This window comes from Eschrichtius robustus, chromosome 15 (assembly GCF_028021215.1).
Source record: "Eschrichtius robustus isolate mEscRob2 chromosome 15, mEscRob2.pri, whole genome shotgun sequence".
Lineage (NCBI taxonomy): Eukaryota > Metazoa > Chordata > Mammalia > Artiodactyla > Eschrichtiidae > Eschrichtius > Eschrichtius robustus.
The window spans coordinates 88,435,822-88,458,152 of record NC_090838.1 but is presented as its reverse complement, the minus strand read 5'-3'; the positions used below and the strand labels follow the sequence as shown (position 1 = coordinate 88,458,152).

General features: G+C 42.2%; 1 protein-coding gene across 3 annotated transcripts in view; it reads left to right on the top strand.

The window, feature by feature from the left end:
* Positions 1-11,407: 11,407 nt before the first annotated feature.
* REV1 (REV1 DNA directed polymerase) overlaps positions 11,408-22,331 on the top strand; it is an 81,470-nt gene continuing 70,546 nt past the window's right edge. For all 3 annotated transcript variants that reach the window (XM_068564993.1, XM_068564992.1, XM_068564991.1), the window contains exon 1: positions 11,408-11,603. In XM_068564993.1, coding sequence (XP_068421094.1) covers positions 11,579-11,603 — 25 coding nt within the window. In that variant the 5' untranslated portion in view covers positions 11,408-11,578. The remainder of the gene's footprint in view (positions 11,604-22,331) is intronic.

Here is a 22,331-nt window from a genome sequence, read left to right as displayed (position 1 = left end):
CTGTGTTCTCCTACCCCTTACAGAAAAGCAAAACTCTCTTATATGTTTTTCCCAGACCATAGCTGCTACTCTGAATCCAGTGGGTTGGTGGATCTGTAAGCCCTTAACTGACCTGTTGACAAACATGTAATAGCTATTCCTTTGCATTTTTCAGAAGGAAAATTCCCTTTAAAAGATTCCTTCTGGCACTTGAGTTTCCCTTGCATCATTAATCCCAACCTCCAATCTTGCAAAAATTGAACTTTGACCTTCCATCCATGAAATGTTTCTGCTGAGATCATTACAGTCCTATTAGCAAAGCCTAGTCAACCAGGAATAGGCACTAATATTAGGGCTATCCTGATCACGAGAGTTTGTTCTTTTCAGGGATACTTCAGCCTGCCTTACAGGAACTATTTAATTTCACTCAAGGAATGTGTCCATGCTAAGGTACACAGTAGCGGCTCAATCCTAGTATAATGAGTGATACTTAGACTCCCAATTTTCTCTGTGCTCCACTAGGATACAACTTCTTAAATGGACATCAAGCTTATCCCTCTGTACCACACACTCACCAATCCTGTCTATTCAGAGTAGTTGATGGAGATGCCCAGGTATTTAGAACACCATCCTTCTACTGGATCCTATTTCCTTGAGAAGGATACCCAGAAACCTTCAAAATGAAGCAAGCACAAATGACTGGGGAGAACTTCCAGAGGGATTACCATAATGGGGATAATACAGTTAGAAAAGTGGTTTGAAACTTGTCTCTACCTTTAGCAGAAGTCATAAATGACACGACTTCTGATCCAGAAACCCAAAGAGCTAGTCTAAACTCAGTATCTAGAGTTATCTTGGAAAATCATACAGCCCTTGATTTCCTCCTAACCAACCAAGGGGGAGTTTGTGCCCTAGCATATACTTTGGCTGCACCTATATAAACACTGCAGGGTAAATAGAACAGTTTTGAGTAAGCTAAAGGAAAAAGGCACCTGGCTCTCTTGAACAGACTCTGGTGGATTACAGGACACACTTTCATTGACTGGGTTTCATAATCTAGGCCCTTGGCTTCAAGTCCAATGACAAAGACTAATAGTCATTCTGCTTCTGATAATTGCCTGTGTTGCAATTGGCTGATGTATTCTGTCCAGAATCCTAAATACATCTGGGAAACCACTGTCACATCAGAATTTCAACAACTCATCCTACAACAGAAAGAGAAGGAAAGAGTAACCTTTGATCAACCACAGACTACGTTCGAAGCACACTTTTCTGATCATAATCAACAAAATCTGGGCAATGGTAGAAATGTGGATGTCATGATTGATGTCCGGTGGCCTGACTTCATCCGCCCTTGGCCAAAAGGGAATGAGAAATAAAGAAAAAAGAGCAGCCCGTGACATTCAGAAGCTGGCCTGACACAGCGAGGAGTATTAGTCTTCTAGTAGATATAAACAATCTCACAGAATCCCATTCTCAGACAAGGTCACTCTGAGACCATGATGAAATGAGACAAAGCAAGGCCACTTCATAATCTTGCTTAAGTATGGAAAAAATAAGCCTACTCTGCCACTCAAGAAGTACCAAACACCATCTTTCTCAGCCAAACAAGTGGCAGCTGCTTCTTTACCAATTACAACTTTATCTTCCTTCTGGTCTCCTCTCCCCACAGGTAAGATTTATTGAGACAAGCAATCATAGAATTACCCCCGCTTCTGACATCCAATCTAGAGTATACCCCCAATTCCTTAAACCCTCTTCCAAATCACCCACCTAAAGCCAAGTCTTATAGTAGATTCTTCCTCACACTCTGACTGAGAGAGTCCCCCCACCCCCATACTGCGTGTTCTCCACAGTGAGTAATAAAACCCAGCTTGCTAACTACAGGTGTGTCCCCAGTGGTGTTTGGCTGGAGAGCATTGACAAATTCATCATAGGGTGAGTCATAACAAAGGTGATGTCTTAGGAAGAATCATCTGAAACTAACATGTGGGAAGGGCCAGAGAAAGGGATGGGGTAATTGTTTAGGAAGCAGTCGTGCTTGTCTAAGAGGGAAGGGATGAGGGATTGTCCTAAGACTACAGTCATGGGAATAAAGATGGAGAGACAAGGGATACTTGGGAGAAGAGTTGGTGGGAACTGAGTAATTATCATTCATTTATGCAGGCAACCAATGCCTGCAGGACACAGACAACCAAATCCCTCTTCTCAGAGAGGTCATACTCCAGTGAGGGTGGCGTGATGGAGACCGTTTGGGCTTGTGATAAGAAAGGAGACACACAACAGAGTAGGGGATGTGATGGAAAGTGGACAGAAGGAGCGGTGGCGGCAACTCGGGCAGGCTGTTGATGGAAGGTCACTGTGCGGTGGTAAGTGATGAGCTGGGACCTGAATGGCAAGCAGGAGCCGGTCAAACAGAGAGCGTACAAGGAGCATTTCGGGCAGAGGAACAGATAAGGGAAAGAGCCAGAGGTGAAGTTGAGGAAAAGGCACAAAGTTTGGTTGCAGAGTGGTGGGCAAAGGACAGAGTGTGACAAAGTGACATTGGCAAGGAAGCAGGGCCAGTGAGCACAGGGTCTTGGAGGCCAAAATAAGAATTTTGCTAAAGAGGGGGAAGCAAATTGCACAGATGCTGTTCACCCCAGAAGCCCCTTTCCTCGCAATTTTCTTCTTCCTGCTGCCCTTCCTGAGTTTCCTTCTGGGCATCTGGGCTTTCTGAGAAGTGGTGTTCTAGTCCCAGGGCATTGATGAGCCACCTTCCTACCTCCTCCTGGCTCGTAAGTGGGGCAACTTCCTAGCCTCTGACTCAGCATTTGAAATTATTTCCCCTGCAGGAATTTTCGAATACTCCTTACTAAAAATCACTGTGTATAGAACAGCCCAGGCATCAGCTTTACATCATCATTACAGCAATGAACCTCCAGAAATGCCCAAAGTTTGGTGACGGATGACTAAGCTTGTGTCTAAAAATGAGACCAAATTGCGCTTTTCAAAATTCCAATTACTTTTCCATAGCTTCCTGCTTGGCCATTTCCCCACAATAGATTTTGTATTTGCCTAGACTACTGTATATTCTGATTTCATCTTTCAGTTGTTGATTGTTTTCCCTTCAAGGTAACTGTGCTTTCTTCCTACTTTGGAATCTTTCTTCACATCGATTGGGGGTTTTTTTTCCCATAATTTTTTTTCAAGTTTTATCTGTATCTCTGCTTCTTTGCTGAACACCTTTGAGACAATAATATCTGAGCTTGGTGCTTTGCTTAGCTGAAACGCATTCTGCCTGTTAATCATTTCTACCATCACCACCCTTTCACTCAGTCTCCTGAGTATCAGCTGTGGTTCCTAGATTTTGGCAATTCTTCACTCTCTCCCACTGTGAGTAATGAAATTGTCTTTTCAAAAATCTAGTCTTTCTTTATTCCTTTTGTACTCTGAGCCCCCTTTTCCCCCATGTGAAAATATTTGATGTCTTGTATATGTGGTTTAAAAGCTGATGATTATGAATGCTGCTTGCAATATTGAGCCTCTTGATTTTTTTAATCTTTCCCTGATTAAATTCATATAATGATTAATTCTGCTTGTCTTTTATAATCCCCTTATCTTTATTCTGACTTCCTCATGTCTTAAAAAAAAAAGACAGAAACAAAAGCCCTCTCTATTGTTCTTTCTATCCTTAATTGAATATATTTCTTAACCATTTTAGCTTTTTAAAATTAAATGAATTATTCTGAATATTTTGGACTGCATAATACAACCATCATTCCAATTCATTTTATTCGATTTTTAAACCTTTAAAATTAAAGTTTTCCAAACTTATGGTTACCCAAGGGTGGAGGGGAAGGATAAATTGGGAGTTAGGGATGAACATACACACACTACTATATTTAAAATAATCAACAAAAACCTACTGGATAGCACAGGGAACTCTACTCAATATTCTGTAATAACCTATATGGGAAAAGAATCTGAAAAAGAATGGATATGTGTATATGTATAACTAAATCACTTTGCTATACACCTGAAACTAAAACAACATTGTAAATCAACTATACTCCACCATAAAATAAAACTTTTCAAAAAATTAAGGTTTTTATAGGATGTTAGAACTAGGGAGAACATTGTTTATTACAGACCTCTCATTGTACAGACCAGGAATTTGAGGTTTAGAGAAGTTAAACTATTTGTCCAAAATTAAGCAGCTCACTAACGCAGGTGAAACCTGGTCCCTGACTGCTTGCCCAGTGATGTTTCTACAACAGAACCGCGTCTCCATGTAAAGTGGCATTTGCGTTTGAATACCATCAGCCTAGGTCATCATTTTCACACGTGGATTAATCGTTTTTCCTTCAGTATTTGTATTTGGAACATCTACAAAAGGGAAATCTTCCAATAAAATCAAGAAACAGACTCCATCCTTCAAGGTCCCTGCAGGTCCCTGGACTCATTGTTGACAAGAGCCGGCAGGAAAAGTCCCTGTGCTTTATTTTCAGTTTTCCTGCTGATTTGGTATGTAACTTTGGTTGTATTTTCCCCTTGGGCTTTCCTAATATGTTGGATTCTAGTTATAGACAGACCCTAAGAAAGACCTCGTCTAAGACAGTCCAAAAACGAGATATATAGCATCATTTAGGACATTAACTTTGGGGAAGTGCGCTTACTTTTAATCCAGAAATGTGACCCTCCTGTCTCTCATGCTAGTTAAGAGTACATTTCTCATCCTCTCCCACGAAGCCCAAGATCCACAGCAATTTATAATGTTCCTTGGGTTTGCTGACTATTCTAATGAAGGGAAAAGGGGAGTGCTGATAAATTGAGCCTATGTTCTTATGCTGCTTTCTCCGTATGGTGGGACATGGTGAGTCCCTGAGATCAAGTTCTGCTAAAGTCCCACGAATAGTCTGAGGTCATGGGAATTTGCTGGCCTCCCAGGAAAGTTGAGTTGAGAGCTAAGTTGGTCCTAAGCCCTGGCCTTGGTTCTTTATGATGATGCTTTATCTCTCCCAGGAAAGTTGGATCAACCTTGCAGATCAGTGAAACACAGATCTTTAATCTTTTTTAAGTATCCTTGGCTGTAAGTTACTGAAACCAATTTGAGTCAACTCACACTGGATAGAGAAATCCACTGCGAGGACACAGGCCTATGTCACAGAGCTCAGGGCAGGGATGGGACTGATCTAACAAGGCCTGGAAAAACCCTGAGAGGGAGCCCAGCAAGAGTTCTCTCTACCTGTGGCTGCTTGGCTCCAGGAATCATCTATAAGAATCCACAAGAAGAGGCTTCCTGGCCTCCACCCTATAAATTCCCCAGAGCTCCTGAGATGGTGTGTGACATGAGGATACCCCCACTCTGTTCTGATTCCAAATTCCCTCGGAATTCCCGCCCAGCTGAGGCCTAAGATAAATGGAGGTGGAATGCAATTACATTTGTATGGTTCTTTGTGACTTCCTACTCTAACCCGAGAATAAATGTTCATAAGGCCACACCCTCAAATTCAAACATACACACAGACCCCACACACTCACACATGCTCACATTGTCTAAGGAAACACTCCTTGTAGTTTTAAATGGTTATGGCATGCTTTTTCCTGGCTGGTGACTGGTGGGAGTGTTCCCAGGCAATTCATAAATAAAATACATTGCCTCATGCACGAGAAGAAGATTTAGAGAAAGGGAGAGGAGGAAAGCAGGAAGAAAAATCTATCACTCAGATAGATTATTGATCGATCTCAGTCAGAATACACACGCTCTGAAACATCTGATACAAGCATCAGGAAAGAACAACTGACCTGAGCAAACCAGAAAAATAATCGTTTGTTAATTTTAAAAATAATCAAACAAGGAGACTTCCTGTTAAACTCTGGATTGAGAACACATTATCCCTTTCCAAATCTCACAAAAATGACCATAAAGAGATTTTTTTAATTTTATTTTTTTATTGAAGTAGAGTTGATTTACAGTGTTGTGTTAGTTTCAGATGTACAGCAAAGTGATTCAGTTATATATCCAAATACTGTTTTTCAGGTTCTTTTCCATCACAGGTAATTATATGGTATTGAATATAGTTCCTTGTGCTATACAGTAGGACCTTTTTGTTTATCTATTTTATATATAGTGGTGTGTATCTGTTAATCTCAAACTCCTAATTTATCCCTCCCTGCCATTTCTGCTTTGGTAACCATTGGTTGTTTTCTATGTGAGTCTGTTTCTGTTTTGTAAATAAGTTCATTTGTATCTTTTTTTTTTTTTTAGATTCCACATGTAAGTGATATCATACGATATTAGTCTTTCTCTGACTTACTTTGCTCAGTATGATAATCTCAGGTCCATTCATGTTGCTGCAAACGGCATCATTTCATTCTTTTTTATGGCTGAGTAGTATTCCATTGTATATATGCAATCAAACAAGGAAAAATTATTAGAGAAATAAAAATTGTAAATGAAGAATTAAAATATCTATGAAATTATTTTCATATTATGTATTTTTTATTATTTTCATATTATGTGTTTTTCTTATGAAAAACACAAGAAAATCAATGAAAAGCACCAATACAAATAATAGCCATTTTAATATGGTAGAATATAAAATTAATATACAAAAATCAACAGCCTTCATATAAACAATAACCAATATAAAAAGACATAATAAATAAGAAGACTCTATTTACTATAGCAATAAAAATACAAAAACAAAATACGTAAGAATAGGGAATTCCCAGACTTCCCTGGCAGTCCAGTGATTAAGACTCTATGCTGATCCCTGGTCTGGGAACTAAGATCCCCGCATGCTGTGCAATGCAGCCAAAAAAAAAAAAAAAAAAAAAGTAATAATAGACCATTAGAAATGTGCATAAAATTTTGGGAAACTTCTGAAAGATTCAAATATGACAACGAATAAATGGAAGGATGTCCCATGTCCTTGGAGAGGATGACTCACTATCAAAAATTCTCCCCAAGTTTATGTATGCCTAATGAGAGCCTAATAAAAATGTCAAGTCCCTCCACCCAGAACTACACAAGTTGATCTTAGAATAGAAAAATTAGCAAGCAAGAATAGCTAAGAAAACCTGGGGGGTGGGGTGGGGAAGAAGGGTAATAGTGGTAGCCTTACTAGATTTAAAAAAAAAAAACTTTAAATAACTAATGGAGGTGTGGTAGGTGCGAACTTGAAGGGGACAAATCTGGGACCATTTGTGCATCTAAAAAAAAAAAAAAAAAGAATATAATCAATCTCAAGATTACAATAAGTAAATTAAAACTTAGGAGTTCATTAGAATTTTTCAAGAAGAGGTGGAGAAACAGGAAGAAAAAGCTTATTTACCACAATTAGAGGTAACTATTCAGACAATACTTTTCTATGAAAATTAGTAATTATAGGGAAAGAATGAAGCATTTGCCCTCCTTTTTAGGGAGAAATGATAGTTTATCCCCAGTTGATAAGGGACAGTTCTTCTTTGAAGAAAAATGCTAGCTAATAAATGTGGAAGGAATGACGGAAGTAGAAAGTCACTCCTTTGCAACCCAGTGAAAAAGTTGATTCAGTTCAGGATCATCAATGGATGCTGAAACCACTAGGTGAAAAGATTGTTGAAGAGAATACTCACTTGGTAAAAGGTACTACTCTGTGGCATGCATAGGGGAAAATGTAGTTTTACAACATAGAGATCTGGCTGTCACCACCCAGCCAAGTGATTTAACTTAGTATCACTAGTAGTGGGACAACCTCTACCTCTTGGTATAATGGAATATGAGGTACATAGCAATATGTATGAATGGTTCTTGCCAATGTGGAATGGGAAATGAGGGTGGCAGTACCCAATCCGATCCCACAGTTTGAGAAGTTTTACACTGCCCAGTGGGCACAAAGTTCCCATTAGTAAGTAACAATGGTTATTTAAGAATGGTATCAAACCACTATTTTTGCCTTCACTTTATGTGTATTATTTTTTTTCAAATGGCTACTAAGTTGTTATGTCACAAATACTAAGTTGTTTGGCTCTACATACTTAATAAACAAAACTACTAGGTGTTTCATGCTGTGAAAAAAAAAAATCACTAAGTTCCATGATCCATCAGTGTGATTCCTCCCTTGCATATGTCTTCGACTTCTTTGCCCTTTTCTTCTTTCATTATACTTGCTTTGCAAAACCCCTACCCTGCTCAAATCCAACCCCCTGCCTCCTCTTGGCCTGCCCCTGGGCACCTGGACGATTACAAGTCCTCCTGACTGCTTCCCAAAACTATTTTCCATGCAGCAGAGTAACTTTCTAAAGTCACCTTATCCCTTAAAACCCTTTAATTGTTCACTGCCTTCAGGATAGAGTCAAAACCCATTCATATACTTTCTGGGGCCCTTCATGCTCTGACCCTTTCTTACCTCTCCAACCTCCTTTTTCAGCACACCCCCCACCCCCTGCCCATGCCCCTCTGTACTTCGCACTTCGAAGTCTCTGGAATGTTCCCTGTTCTCCATCCCTTTTCTGCCTTTACAGATGTTGCTCCTTCCATGGGCAGTGGTACCCCACTGGTCTCCTAGTCCTTACTGAGATGTCATTCTCTCTAGGAAGCCTCCCGGACACCCTTCCTGTGTGCTCCATAGAACACTCTCTGGAAGCAGCCCTGAGCCTGTATGGCAGGCGCGTGGTATTTATTTGCTTCCCTCACTACACTGGAAACTTTTTGAGGGTGGGACGTGCATTTTGTTCACTGTTGACGTGACAGTGACCGGCATTGCAGAATGCTCATCATAACTAATTATTGAATCATCCTGAATTATGGGAACTATGTTGTTGAAATATGTTGGATTTGTTCCAGGACCCCCATGGATACCCAAATCCCCAGATGCTCAAGTCCCTTATATAAAATAGTGTGGTACAGTCAGGCTAATGTATCCAGGGTTCTGCATCAGTGGATTCAGCCAATTACAGATGGAATCCTGCCCTTATGGAGGGCCGACAGTATATATACCTGTCCGTGGACTTTCTTTACTCTGGAAAGACAGATACTGTTTTTAGAAGAATTAAGTCTTGGTAAGCCAATGCTGGTTCCAATTTCCTTTCTAAGTTTCTGTGGGCTTGTGCTCATTCTCGTTATTATTTCGTCTTTCAGCATAAATTGCCTTATAACATAAAAGCATATATTGCCTTGTAACAGTCATCAAGATCACTCTTTCCTAAGAGCAAAGCACGAGTTACAGTGTGTATTTCACCCAAGGGACTTGAGTACAAATCTGTTTTTTAGTGGTTTCATGTTCCTTTTTTTTTCTGTTTTTGGTATTCGAGAGATTAGATGTGGATCTTTCCGACAAAAGTTTACTGCTGGATACGGAGGTTAAAAGATAACAGATCCATGTCCTTACCCAGGGCTGTCCCTGCAAGGGTCACGGGTCTGCACTTTCATAGGATCTTGAGATGTCAGTAATATTAGACGTTTCAAAAATGATTTTTAATAAAGTTCAGAAAAGAGGAATAAGGTGCAGTGCCCCCAAAGTTCTCCCCCATGTGTGGGAGTCCAGAGTAGACATCTCAGCTGCTTTACCCAAAGGTCAGGCCAACTCCCCTTAGACTGGGAAAGACAGTCCTCATGAGAATAAATGGAAGTAAATGAATGAATGAATGAATGTAGGTGACTGGATAAAATTGAAATAGAAGGGTCTTCAGGCATTGTGGAATATATTATGGGATAGCATAACAGAATATTCTAGAATGGGCGAAAAGAAAACTTTAGCAAAGATTCTGGGGTTTGTATACATTTTATTTATGTATTCTTTATCTCTCTTTTTATCCTATTGTATCTAGAGAGCAACCTGATTTTTTTTTTCCCTTATCGGAGCCTGCCTACTAATTTGCACTAAAACGCAGTTAATACCGTCTTACTATATTCTGTAAAGGTGTTGCCAAGGTCAGTTAGCTCAGCGTCTGTGTTTCTTTCTTGAGAAAATACAGAAAACAACAACAACAACAAGAACCTTTGACTCAAATAGGAGAGAGTGCGAAAAAATTGAAATACAACGGTATTTTTTCCAGTAGAGTCCACAGATCGTTCTTCAATTTGAAAATCGAGTTTTGCCATTTCATGTTAGTGGAATACTGACATTTAGAGAGATGGATTAAAAAAACATAATTAGTAAGGGGCTGCCACAGTTTTTCTGTGGCATCTCAGCAGATGATACCCTGATGTTGCAGCTGGCAACTGTTTGTGAGTCTATTGAAATGACGCCGTTTGTATTAAATTACGACGTTTCAGAAAAGCATGCAACGTGATTTTGTAGGGTTAGAGACAAGAATACTGAGGTTGAAGTGCATTTATAGAAGCTTCTAAAGTGGCAAAAACGAAGGGGCTCGAAAAAAGAAACAAAGTCATTTGAATATTCTCTGAATTACCAATAAACAAGCCTCAGCTCTGCAAAATCAGTTTTGAAAAGAGTACTAATTGTTTCCTAAGCACTTGAAAACTCTTAAAGTCTCTCAGGTAAGGGAAAAAAGGGGAAAAGTGTCGAGCCTTTGCAGGGAGGTTCGCTTCATGTTTGTGCATTACAACAATAAAGACTATTATAATAGCGACGTGGGATCTCCGGGCAAACCGACATTGTCAAGAGGGGGAAAATGGTCCTTAAGGAACAATTGTCTTTAGCCAGAAGGCCCTCAATTAAAATTGCATTTAAGCACACATAATGATGGTTTTTTGTTTGTTTTTACAGTAGTAGCAAATTGCTTTCGCGTGTTATCCCAGTGCTGCATGTGGGATGGGACACCTGCCGCAGGTTTACGAATATCCAGGTGCAATGCAGGGCGGGACTCATCGCGCAGGGAATGGTGTTCGCGCCCCAGCGGGAGCTGGCAACGCTTAAACCCCGCGGCGCAGCATTCATTCCCACTAACCTCTGTGGGCCTTGATTCCCGGTCGCCCCCTGACACAGCAAAGTGTCAGTTCACGTGTGTCCCTTCCTCCACTAGATGTCACTGTAAATCAACCTCTCGTGGCGGGGGACCTGGGTGTTTTACGGATCGTCCAGGGTTACTAAGCATGGTCAGTCCCTGAACTAGTGTCCTCCCGGACTGGGGAGTGCAGCGCCGGGCGGGGACTCGGAGAGACGAGGACAGCGCATCAACCCCCGCGGGAGGCGCGCAGGTCTCGGGGTGCAGGGCGGGCGGCGCGCTCCTCTCCGCCCCCGCGAGCGAGACGGTCACGTGCCGCGGAGGCGCTGACCCCCGCGGGCGGGCCTGGGAGGGGCGCCGCGCCCGTGGTTCGGGGTCGCCCGAGGCTAGGCGCGAGGCGGGCGCTTGCGCAGCGCGGTGCGGAGTGCGAGCCGGGGCCGGGACCGCCGCGGGCGGGGAAGGGCGGGGAGGAGCCTGGGAGCGCGCCGGCCGCCGGAGGGGGAGGGGCGGGGCGGAGCCGCGGCGCGCGCGCCCGTCGGAGGGGGAGGGACAGAGCAGCCACTGGGCGCGCTCAGGGCGGCCGCTGCGAGCGTGGGGCGAGCGTGGACCGCGGCGCGGCGGTGCGACTCCTTCCCCGGCCCTCCTCCCCGCCCCAGGCGAGGGCACCGTGCGGCGGCGGCGGCGCCGGGGCCAGCGGGGCCGGAGGAGGCGGCCGTGCCCGGGCATGGTGGTCTGGGGCAACGCGGAAGGTGAGCGACCCCCGGGCCGGCGGCGGGGGTGGGGGCGGGGTGGGACCGGCCTCGCGTCGCCGGGCGGCGGCCCGAGCGCGGGCGGCCTGAGGCGGGGCGGGGGCGGCGCGCCGGCCCGGCCCCCGCGGCCCTTGGTCTCGCGGCCTGGGCGGCCCGCGGCGCCCGGAGCGCGGCCGCTGCCGGGTTATGTAACGCGTGACCTCCCCTTCCCCCTCCGCCATGGCGCGGCCGGCCCGCCGCCCGCTCTCGGCCGCCCGCTGAGGCGCCGCGCCGACGACTCCCGCCCGCGGCCCTGCCCGCCGCGCCCCGCCGGCGGACGCCTCGCCGGCCTCGCTCGGACCGCGCCATTCATTCGTGCGCGCGGGCTGCCGGCCGGGGCCACGCGCTGGATGCTCCGCCCGTCCTCCCGCCGCGGCGTCTTCCCCGTGACCCCGCATCTCCCCCCCCCGCCCCCAACCTTGCCCCGCGTAGGATCCCGGCATCGGTGTCGGACTATCCGAAGGCAATTTTTACTCACTTATTTTTTCCTTGTTACTTATCTGTTGCCTTGATAGGCAGAGCTCCTTTCCCCAACTGTCCTGGCAAGTGCCCCTTTCCCACTTCACTCCTTGTGAAAATGATTCAGCACCTGTGCAGACGGAAAGGGGCATTTCCTTATATGTTTCCCTGCTCTTTCTACCGAAACCCAGTTTGTAAAGAAATACCTTAGTGTATCACTCATTAGTTGACCCCCCCCCCCCACCCCCCTGATTTAAAAAAAAAAATTGCAGGTGGTGTAAGCCTGCTGTTTCTATCTTCTACATCTTTTCAGGTCACGTCCAGCATAGAAATGGTATCATTTAAGTGAAAATAACGAGACTAGCACATAGCATCAAAGGGCTTGTAACTAACTGGTAAGGACTTGATGTAACGATTCTTAATTCTGTCTGTCTCCCCGGCCTCTCCACTATCGTCTTCCAGAATTAGCCATTTCCTCTTTAGGGTAGGACATAGGATAACCTTGGTTCTTCCTGTGGACTTCGCGGTAACCCGTCCTGTGGGGTACCGTTTACCTGCTTTCCACACTTCCATCTCAGCTTTCCTACGTAGCCTTGTCTTAGCCGGAGCAGATGCTTCGGGCGTGTAGTTCCCTCCCTGAACTTCTAGACTCTTGGAAGCGCACTTAGCGTCCCTCTTTTTCCAGTGATCCTTCCCTGGTCTAGAAGGATCTCCATTCAATTCTTAGGCTGTTTATTTGCCACTTCTCATGTGTTATGATGATTATCTTTTTATCCGTATCCTCTTTTTCTCTATCTCCAGGTCTTTTGTGGGCAGAATCTGTGCCAAACTTGTCGTAGAACATTACTCCTATTTCATGGTAAACAATACGTATTTAAGTTTTTCTTTTTTTTTTAAAGGCAGGAATCACTCTTTTAGGATTAATTTCTTTGAAACCTCAAGTAGTAAATACGTTTTCAGAATAATGTGTTTGAATATGTAAGATCACTCCATTTTCTCCAACCCCAACTGCAAAACTCAGATTCTGTGTAAGAGAAAGAAACCCATCCCCACCAGCAACAAGCTAGTCACTAATAAGAGAGACTACATGTAATGTATATTTTATAGTCCTTTCTTTGATAGCTGCTGTAGTAGAAAGATAAGAACTTCAGAGTTAGATGTAGATTAAAATTCTAGCTCTACCCATTATTAACTGTGTGTCCTTGGACAATTTAAGTTACTAATATCTCTGATTTTTTTCTCATTTGTATAACGAAGATATTTCCTACCTTGGGTAACTGAGGATTAAATGAGCTCTTAAATGTAAGGCATCTAGTGAGTCCCTGGTACGCAATGGTGCTCCGTAAATACAAATTCCCTTTGGTATACCTTTGTATTGCAGTTCACAGTCTAGAATGAGCTGAGATGTGCTGAGACAAAGCGTGAGAAGAGAGCTAATCACAAGAGCTGATAGGTACCTCTTCTTGTCTCCAAATAAATGAACAAGCCCTAAACTAAAGAGCAGTAAAGCTCTTTCTGCTTCTCAAGAATGTATGAGTGTATGTGACATATTATAATAAATCCTGGAGTATATTAAATAGAACATTTATAAATGAAGGAAATACCTTTTAATCTTACTTTCCTCCTATAACAGCTCCCACTAAAGCATTAACGTGGATATTAAAAAGAATCTATGGGAGATGAGGAAGGAGGAATATTAAAAAAGTCTTTTTCAGGGGCAATTAGGTTGCATGCTGTCCTTTTAGTATCTCATCTACTTATAAACAGTACGTGAATCCTAGTCTGAGTTCAAGTATGTCTCCCTTAGACTGTTGGCAGCAGTGCCTTCCCCGGTGTCCCTATTTCTGTCGCTCCCTTCCCGACTGAGCCCCACATAACAATCAGAGTGATCTTTTTAAAGACATAAATCATATTGTCACTCTCTTGGTGAAAAGCCTCCAAAAGCTTCCTGTTAGCCTTAGAATTGAATCAGAACTTTTTGCCGTTTCTCGAACAAACCAAACTGTTCTTCTCTCAGGGGTGTTATGCTTGTTGTTCTTTTAGTTGGGCCACCTCTTCCTCCTGGTGGTTATCTTGCTCAGATGTCATCACGTCAGAGTGATCTCTTCTCTGATCCCTACAATAGAAGCCAGCCCCTCTCTCTGTCACTTTTGATTCATTTTGCTTTATTTCTCTTCATAGCATTTATTACGAGGCAGAGATACACTCTTCACTTACTTACCCGTTTCTCCCATAAGACTTGTTTGTTCCAAAGCCTCTCCCCCACTGGAGGGCAGAGGCCTTGTCTGACTTGTTCATGGCTCTGTCTCTGGTGCTTAGAAGGGTGCTTGGCACATAGTAGGTTCTCAATAAAATTTGTTAAGTGAATTAAGTGAACGAGTGGTGTAGTTGATTTAAACATTAGTTCTGGAGTCAGACAGCCAGGGTCAGAATCCTGGCTCCTGCCATTTACTGATTGTGTGCCCTTGGGCTAGTTAATATCTTTTGGTGCCTTAGTTTGCTCATCTGTAAGATGGGACAATAATACCTACTTTATACAATTACGGTAAGAAATAATTGAGTTAATGTATATAAAGTTCTTAGAATAGGGTTATTTCACAGTTTTGAAAACCAGTACTTGAAATTAGCTTGGAGTATTCACTTAGGACTTTGTGTTTTTGTGTGAGATTAAAAATGCAAGCATTGAATTTTATCTTTATTACTTTCACTGAATTTTTCTGGCTACCAAAGTTATATTTATGGAACTCCTTTTTAAAATAAATACATTTTGTGGATGTCTAGAACGGATTAAAAAATAAACTGCTAAGAATGGTGACTGGTATTTGGTCTTAATGTGTAAGTCAGATTTTTATTCTTAGATCTGTGGAAGATGCTAGGAGTGATTATCTCAACAGCCGCCCACTGGAGTGGCTTTTATATATTTCCCTTTGAAGTTCAGCTAGAGATGTAATTGTGCTGATGAAAGGACTTGCTGGAGGCTGAAGACAGGAAAATCCTTGAGATACAGTTGAAGTATGAGTCCTGTAGTAGTTGGGAAAGGAAAGATGTTTTACCATCTTTAGTGTGTTCAATTTCTGCCTTCTTTCATTATGGGTTCCCCACCCCCAAACTGTATTCGTAGAAACTAAGCTGCTTGTGGTGATTGCCCTTGCGTAATACCAGTTATTTTTACTTAGTCCACTTGTTCTTAGTAAAATGCCTCTTTGTAGGAACATTGTTTTATTTCATTTCTCAGTCTGAACTTTAGTCAATAGGATCCTAAACTTTGGGCCTTAAACCTAAAAAAAAGAAAATCAAAATACTGCTCTGTGTAACATTTGTTACAAAGTTTAATAATAATTGCTAAATCATTAATATTTACTGTGTGTCAGGCTCTTTGCTTAGTGCAGGGTCTCATTTAATCTTCACAACCGCCGGGTCAGGTGGACACAGTTTTAAAGAAACAGATTTAGAGAGGTGATGCTACTTGGGCAGGTCACACAGGTGAGAAGGAAGCCAGGATTTCAGTCTGCTTCCACCTGATCCCATAACCCAAGGTCACAACCACTTTGCTATGAGGCAGGTAGCAACAAGGTTTCTGTTTGGAAACTTGTGTTGTGTTTCATCAGGTTATTTGTATGTGTTGTTCTTGACTACTGGCAGTTTTATCGTTTTATGACTGCTTTTTTCTTTTCCTTTTCTTTCTTGTTTTTTTTGTTTTTTTGGCTCTTAACTACTACAGATCTTCCACAACTTACAATGGGATTACTTTCCAGTAAACCCATCATAAGTTAAAAATGTTGTAAGTAAAAATGCATTTAATACACCTAACCTACTGGACATCATAGGTTAGACTAGCCTACCTTAAACGTGCTCAGAACACTTACATTAGCCTATAGTTGGGCAAAATCAAGTGAGACAAAGCCTATTTTATAATAAAGTGTTGAACATCTCGTGTAACTTATTTAATACTCTACTGAAAGTGAAATACAGAATGGTTGTAAGTGTATCAGTGGTTCCTCCTCCGGATCGCGTGGCTGACTGGGAGCTGTGGCGCTTCCCCTTCCCAGCATCACAAGAGAGTACTGTACCGGTATCTCTGGCTCCAGAAAAGATCAAAAGTCAAAGCGTGGTTTCTGTTGAACGTGTATCACTTTGGCACCACCATAAAGCCGAAAAATTGTAAATCGAAGCATCATAAGTTAGGGACCATCTCTACTATACTTAAATGTCTGTATTTTTTATGAGTGTGAAACATTTTAATAGGTTGATGACGTGCAAAATCATTTTTTCCTTATTAAATCATTAAAAATAAGTCAGCATCATGTGTGTCGTGGTAGGTCAGCCCTGTAATTAGTTTGAAAAGGTTTTGCATAAAATAGATGTGATGCCTCAGATTTAGGAAAACATGAATGTCTTTAAATTTGGTTAAGGCTAAAAGAAATTTCAGGTAGCAAGTAAATGCATGTGTTTCTGCTGATCATGGAGCCAGTCTTTATTATTTTTGTGTTTAGTAAGTAAGGAAGGGCTCATTGGTGTGGAGCTTTTTTACACAATGGTAAGTTTTAATGATTTTTGACATCTACTTGTGACACTTTAAAAATTTGAAGGATATCTAAATTATGAGTTGTTGACTTCTCAACACTTAAGTAGATTCAGAATGCCAGTGCTAGGATGAACCCTATAGATTCTGTAGGCCATGCCCCTGTATTTTCCTGGAGGAAAAATGAGACCCAGAGAATCATCTGATGATCGAGGAGAAACAGGACCAGAATCTAGGGTTTTGTGGGGTGGGTTTGTTTGTTTTAATACTTTAAAGCCATTTTTTTCTCTGCTACACTAAACTGCCCCCTTCATCCTGCAGGGTAAGACCAGTGTATGCTTAGTATCTTATGTTCAAGAGGTTAGAGAATTGAGCAATATATTCATGTAAACTTGTGATTTAAAGTCATGAGGTTTTTTTTTTTTTTTTAATCATTGGCTTTAAAGTAATAGAAACGATTCTATAATGTAGTTAGAAATTATGCTTTTTCATTCATGTAGGCAAGTAACTGTCTTATGCGCATAAGATGGTTTGACAAGCTTTTTAAAGACCTGATCTTTAAAGATCAGATCTTGTGGCTTTATCCTTAAATTAAAAGATTAGTTAGGGATGGGCAAAAAAGTTGGTTGTGATGTGAACCGTTTTTACTTGAGCCCAGTATCTGAGTAACCAAAATGTTGTCTATTGCTTTCAATCATGCCTGATCAGAACCAAGACTAAAATGAGCTCTTGGGAAGTTTAGTCAGAAAATAGTAGCTGAATTTTACGTTTTCTAAACTCCATCATTTCTACACTTGAGATTGCTAATATGTTTTTATCATTTAGGCACTACTCTTAGTTACGTAATTGAAATTATGATTTAGATTCCTTACTCTTAAATGCTTTTCATCAAATTTCTCAATTTTATCTTATAATAAGCTGTATTTCTAGATGACTTACTGGCTATTTTAAGCCTTTTTTATATAAATTTTTAAATTTATTTGTTTGTTTATTTTTGGCTGCGTTGGGTCTTCGTTACTGCATGCAGTCTTCTCTAGTTGTGGTGAGCGGGGCTACTCTTTGTTGCGGTGCGTGGGCTTCTCGTTGTGGTGGCTTCTCGTTGTGGTGGCTTCTCGTTGTGGAGCACGGGCTCTAGGCGTGCGGGCTTCAGTAGTTGTGGCACACAGGCTCAGTAGTTGTGGCTCGCGGGCTTAACTACTCCAAGGCATGTGGGATCTTCTGAGACCAGGGATCAAACCCATGTCCCCTGAATTGGCAGATTCTTAACCACTGCACCACCAGGAAAGTCCCTATTTTAAGCCTTTTTAAAAATTTAAGCTAGACGATCCTGAATTTAAAAAATATTTTAACAATTTCTTTAACGTTTTTGAGAGCATAACCAAAAAAGTCCCTTACTTTTTCTAATGCTTTATGCCTTAAAAAGTGCTTTCGCTTGACTTTTTCTCATTCAGCTGCCATAGAGTCCTGAGAAGAGAGGTAGGGCAGTATCTCCTATTTTATAGGCACAGTGTGATTCTGGCATTAACCACCCAGTGTTAGGACAGACGTCACAGGTTAAGGGCACAGTCCACCAGACTCCCCTTACTTCAGGTGCCAGCTGCAGGCTCCAGGGCTTCCAGGCCACCTGCACTTCTCACCAACTGGCCACATAATTTGGAGTTCCCACAGCCCCCTCAGATTTTATAATTCATTAGAATGACTCACAGAACTCAGGAATGGGCTGTACTTAGAATTATCATTTTATTATAAGGGATACAAACCAGAACCTGCCAAAGGAAGAGATACGCAAAGAGAGGTCTGGGAGGGTCCCAAACATGATGCTTCCATGTGCTCAGGACACATCATCCTCCTGCATCGGTTTATGATTACCAACCAGGGAAGTTCACCCAAGCCTCAGGGTCCAGGGTTTTTATTACATTGGCACGATTGATTGAGTCATGGGCCACGAGGTCGAATTTCATCTCCAGACCCCTTCCTTTTCCAGGAGGTCAGGCTGATAGCATGTGGCTCAAAGCCAACCCTCTGATCACTTGGTTGGCCTTTCCAGCATGGCTAGCCCCATCTTGAAATGAGGGGCCTACTGGGAGTCACCTGTTAATAAAAGATGTGTCCTAGGGGTCCACCATGGATAACAAGGAGACTCCTATCAGTTGTGAAATTCCAAGGGTTTAGAGTCTCCCAGGAACCAGGGACAAAGGCCAGCCACACTGTTCATTAGAGAACAGTAGCTGAAGAGGTGAGAACAGATGCACAATTGTTACAGTTCAAACTAGAACACACCTCTGTAGTAGTAGCTCGGAGATCTCCAGTATACTAAAAATTAGAGCAAGTTGCATTTGAATATATTTATGTATGTAGAAAGATTGCCTTCTGTTGAAAATTATAGCATTTTTTTTTATCGGTATAATAGTATTTGAAACGTGGGTTGATGTTCATTTGAGTGAAATATCTTATTTACATAAATTGTGTTGTAGGTAGGGTTATAAACTACATACTTTTTGGTATTTTTTTAAAAGCACAATAATTTTGGCTCAAAAAGTTTGATTTTGGTGTTTCTTTTTGAGCTTGTAATTTTAGGCTTAGGTTATTACTACTGTTAACTGAAAGGAAATCTAAACTTAATGAAGGTGGAGGTGTTGATAATGTTTTTGTTGTCAGAGCTGTAAAAATGTTGTAGTAACTTAGTTGCCACTTTGAATTTTAGATCTTGAGTTGAAGTTACTAGCTGTTCAAGTTTAATAATGTTTTTTTTGCATATTGTTTATGCCCAGTAGAAAATCTTACTTCTGATTGTCACTTAAAGGTTATTACATTCTCTTGGAGCTCACTGAATGTTTCTCAGAAATAGCGTCTATTAATTCAGGCATAGAGTGCTAAATAAGGATGACTTCTAAGTGTTGAAGAATGTAGCATCTCCTTAAAATGTCATAGCATCCTAAAAAGTAGTGGGGTTTTTTTTATTGTTGTTGTTTTTAATATATGATAGGGGGTTCTTGGCATGAAGCAAGGGAAGAGAGGCCAGAAGGTAATGCAGTGGCAGTTTCTTCAACATTCTACTCTATTTTCACTTGCAGTTACATTTACCATAAGGATTTGTGAGAAAAGAGATTCGTGACAGATGGAACTGATAGCAGATCTAGAGAAGAGTGAGTTTGACCATATTTTTTGAATTGCAGTTACTCAGAAGGAGTTGTTTTTAGTTGTATGCCACCATGTATGCCGGTTTACCTTGTGAGTTTGGAAACCTAATGCATTGTGTGGATGGAATACATGAGATGAGGACTCCTGCCGAGACAGGTTAATAAATCTTGGTGCAGATGAGGCTCGGGAGCCAGAACCTTTCCCACCTGTGTGCAGCCGTCCCATGAATGAGAACCGCTGCTCAGGATACAGCCCCCTCTTCTTTGATGTTACCTCCTTTATTCTCCAGCTGAGTTCTGTCCCTGTTTACTTCTGTTGTGGCCTTTGGGATCTTTGATTTATTGCAACCTTGAACTTTTCTACAGATAACCCTTTGGCTTTCCTGTGAGACTGTGCTGTCTCTCCTTAGTGAAGATCACTGGCTTCTTACTCCTTCTTGTAGACTCTTTTTTTTTATCATATCATCTCCAGAATATTCTTTTCTTTTTCTCTGTAGCCTGATCCCTACTTTTGGACATGCTGACTTTGAGATGCATGTGGGACATCCTGGTGGAGATACTTAATGAGCAATAGGAGTTCATGAAGGTGAGGGAAGGTGTTGGGAAGCCAGTTCATCTTGCCGCACCCTGGAAAGCCAGAGAAGGAGGTTCTTTGTACTTTATTAAAACGGTGTCTTCATTTTCTTTCCCATCTATGGAAATCTGTAATTACAGGGAAGAAAATTATTAGTGATTCTTTTAGAACGCCTCCTTCCGCTTGTTTTCAAATGACTGATTTTGTTAGATCAGTCATTTGCAGCTGGGGAGGGGTGCGTATTTTCATTGTTATGAATAACCAAGAGAATAAGAGAGAAATTTGTTATATTAAATTGTTTGGGATAGAACATTTGCTTTTAATAAGATCAGCTTCAAACTGGGACATTACAGATGTTTGTTATGCATTTTCAGTTTTAATACAGGTTTCCCCTGCTACCTGAAAGTAGAGTGTTCCTGTGAAACCTTTCTTAAGCCGAAATGGCCAAAAGCAAAGAAACCATTACCGCAGGGCTCATCTAGCTAACGGATGCACAGAATAAACCAAGATAAAGCACAGATGCTCACAGACAGTGACACAGTCCCAAACCATGGGGGCTTGATGCTGAGATGCTGAGCAAGGTTCCCGGGCAAGGACTGGGCGGTACCAAGGTGCTCGGGGTGCACGCTCCCTCTGCAGCAGGCTGCTGTGTAAGACAGGCTGAATGCTGTTTTTGCTTTGCCCTTTTTGTTTTGTAAAAGTGAAAATCTTCTTGGGGTTTCTTTTGGTTAGCGGAAACAGGTACTAATGTAGGTCTTTCGTAAGAGCGAAGTGGTGCAAAGTAAGCTTTTGAAAAGTGGGGGATGCCTGTGTATCCAGACATTTTTCCTAAGTATCTTATTGCTTGTCTCCCCTTTTATTTCTGTGTCGTTTATTGAAATAACTGTCTCTAAGTCATAGTATGAAAACAGTGAAATGCACTTAACGTTCATTAGGGTGCAGGCTAACCAGGTACCAGGGTGCAAGGCTGTGACAGAGACTTGAGAGCGCAGTGATGCAGAGAGTGATGAAGTAGTTCTCTCCCCTGTGATGGGGGTGGCGGTTCACAGCTGATGAACTACTGCTTGTTTTAGGTCATTCGGGGGCCCAGGTTCCTTCTGTTTGCTTAGCCATCTGCTAGCGTATTGTCCTTATTTTCTTGGTTGAAGCCAAGTTACCTCACAGCTGCATTCCAAAAAAAGTAAACAACTTCCTTTACGGATAGATGGCACAGATTTTTGTATACGTTACTCTGCTCACATCTCATTGGCCAGAACTTAATCACGTGGCCACTCCTGATTTAAAGGAGCTGAGGAAATGTAACCTCTTGGCAACCCGGCTCCCCACTAAGAGGGGTTGGAAGAGGTGTTCTTTTCCTAAAAGAAAGGGAGACTGAACACTGGGGGACAGTTGTCATTCTGCCACTCCAGAGTTTGGGGATCCCCAAGACCACCCTCACGTTCAGTAATTCACTAGAAGGACTCAGAACTCTTGAAAGCCGTTGTGCTCGTGGTTATGATTTATTACAGTGAAAGGTTACAGGTTAAAAGCAGCCAAAGGCATGGGGCACACAGGAGAGGTCCACGTGTGGAACTTTGAGTTGTCCTCACCACAGGAATCTGGGATGGAGGTGACTTCTGTTAATGACAACTGACAATGCCCATGAAGTATTGCCAACCAGGGGAGCTCACCTAAGCCTTAGTGTCCAGGGTTTTTATTGGAGTTTGGTCAAATAGATGAGGTTGACCTTCCGTCTCCAGCCTCTCAGAAGGTTGGTAGTGCATGGTCCGAAGCCTCCACCGTAAATCACGAATCATGTTGTTAGACTATCTGGAGTGACTCTTAGCCCCTAGATAAACAGACATTTGTCAGGCAGGGCATTCCAAGAGCAAAGGCCAGACCCCTCTTTGAGCAGGGTTAATTCTTTACTGTATAGCCATGTCTGTGCATAGCCTTTGATTTTTTTTTGACAGAGTAGCATAATACGTGTACTTTTATCTTAAAAGCCTTTTTAA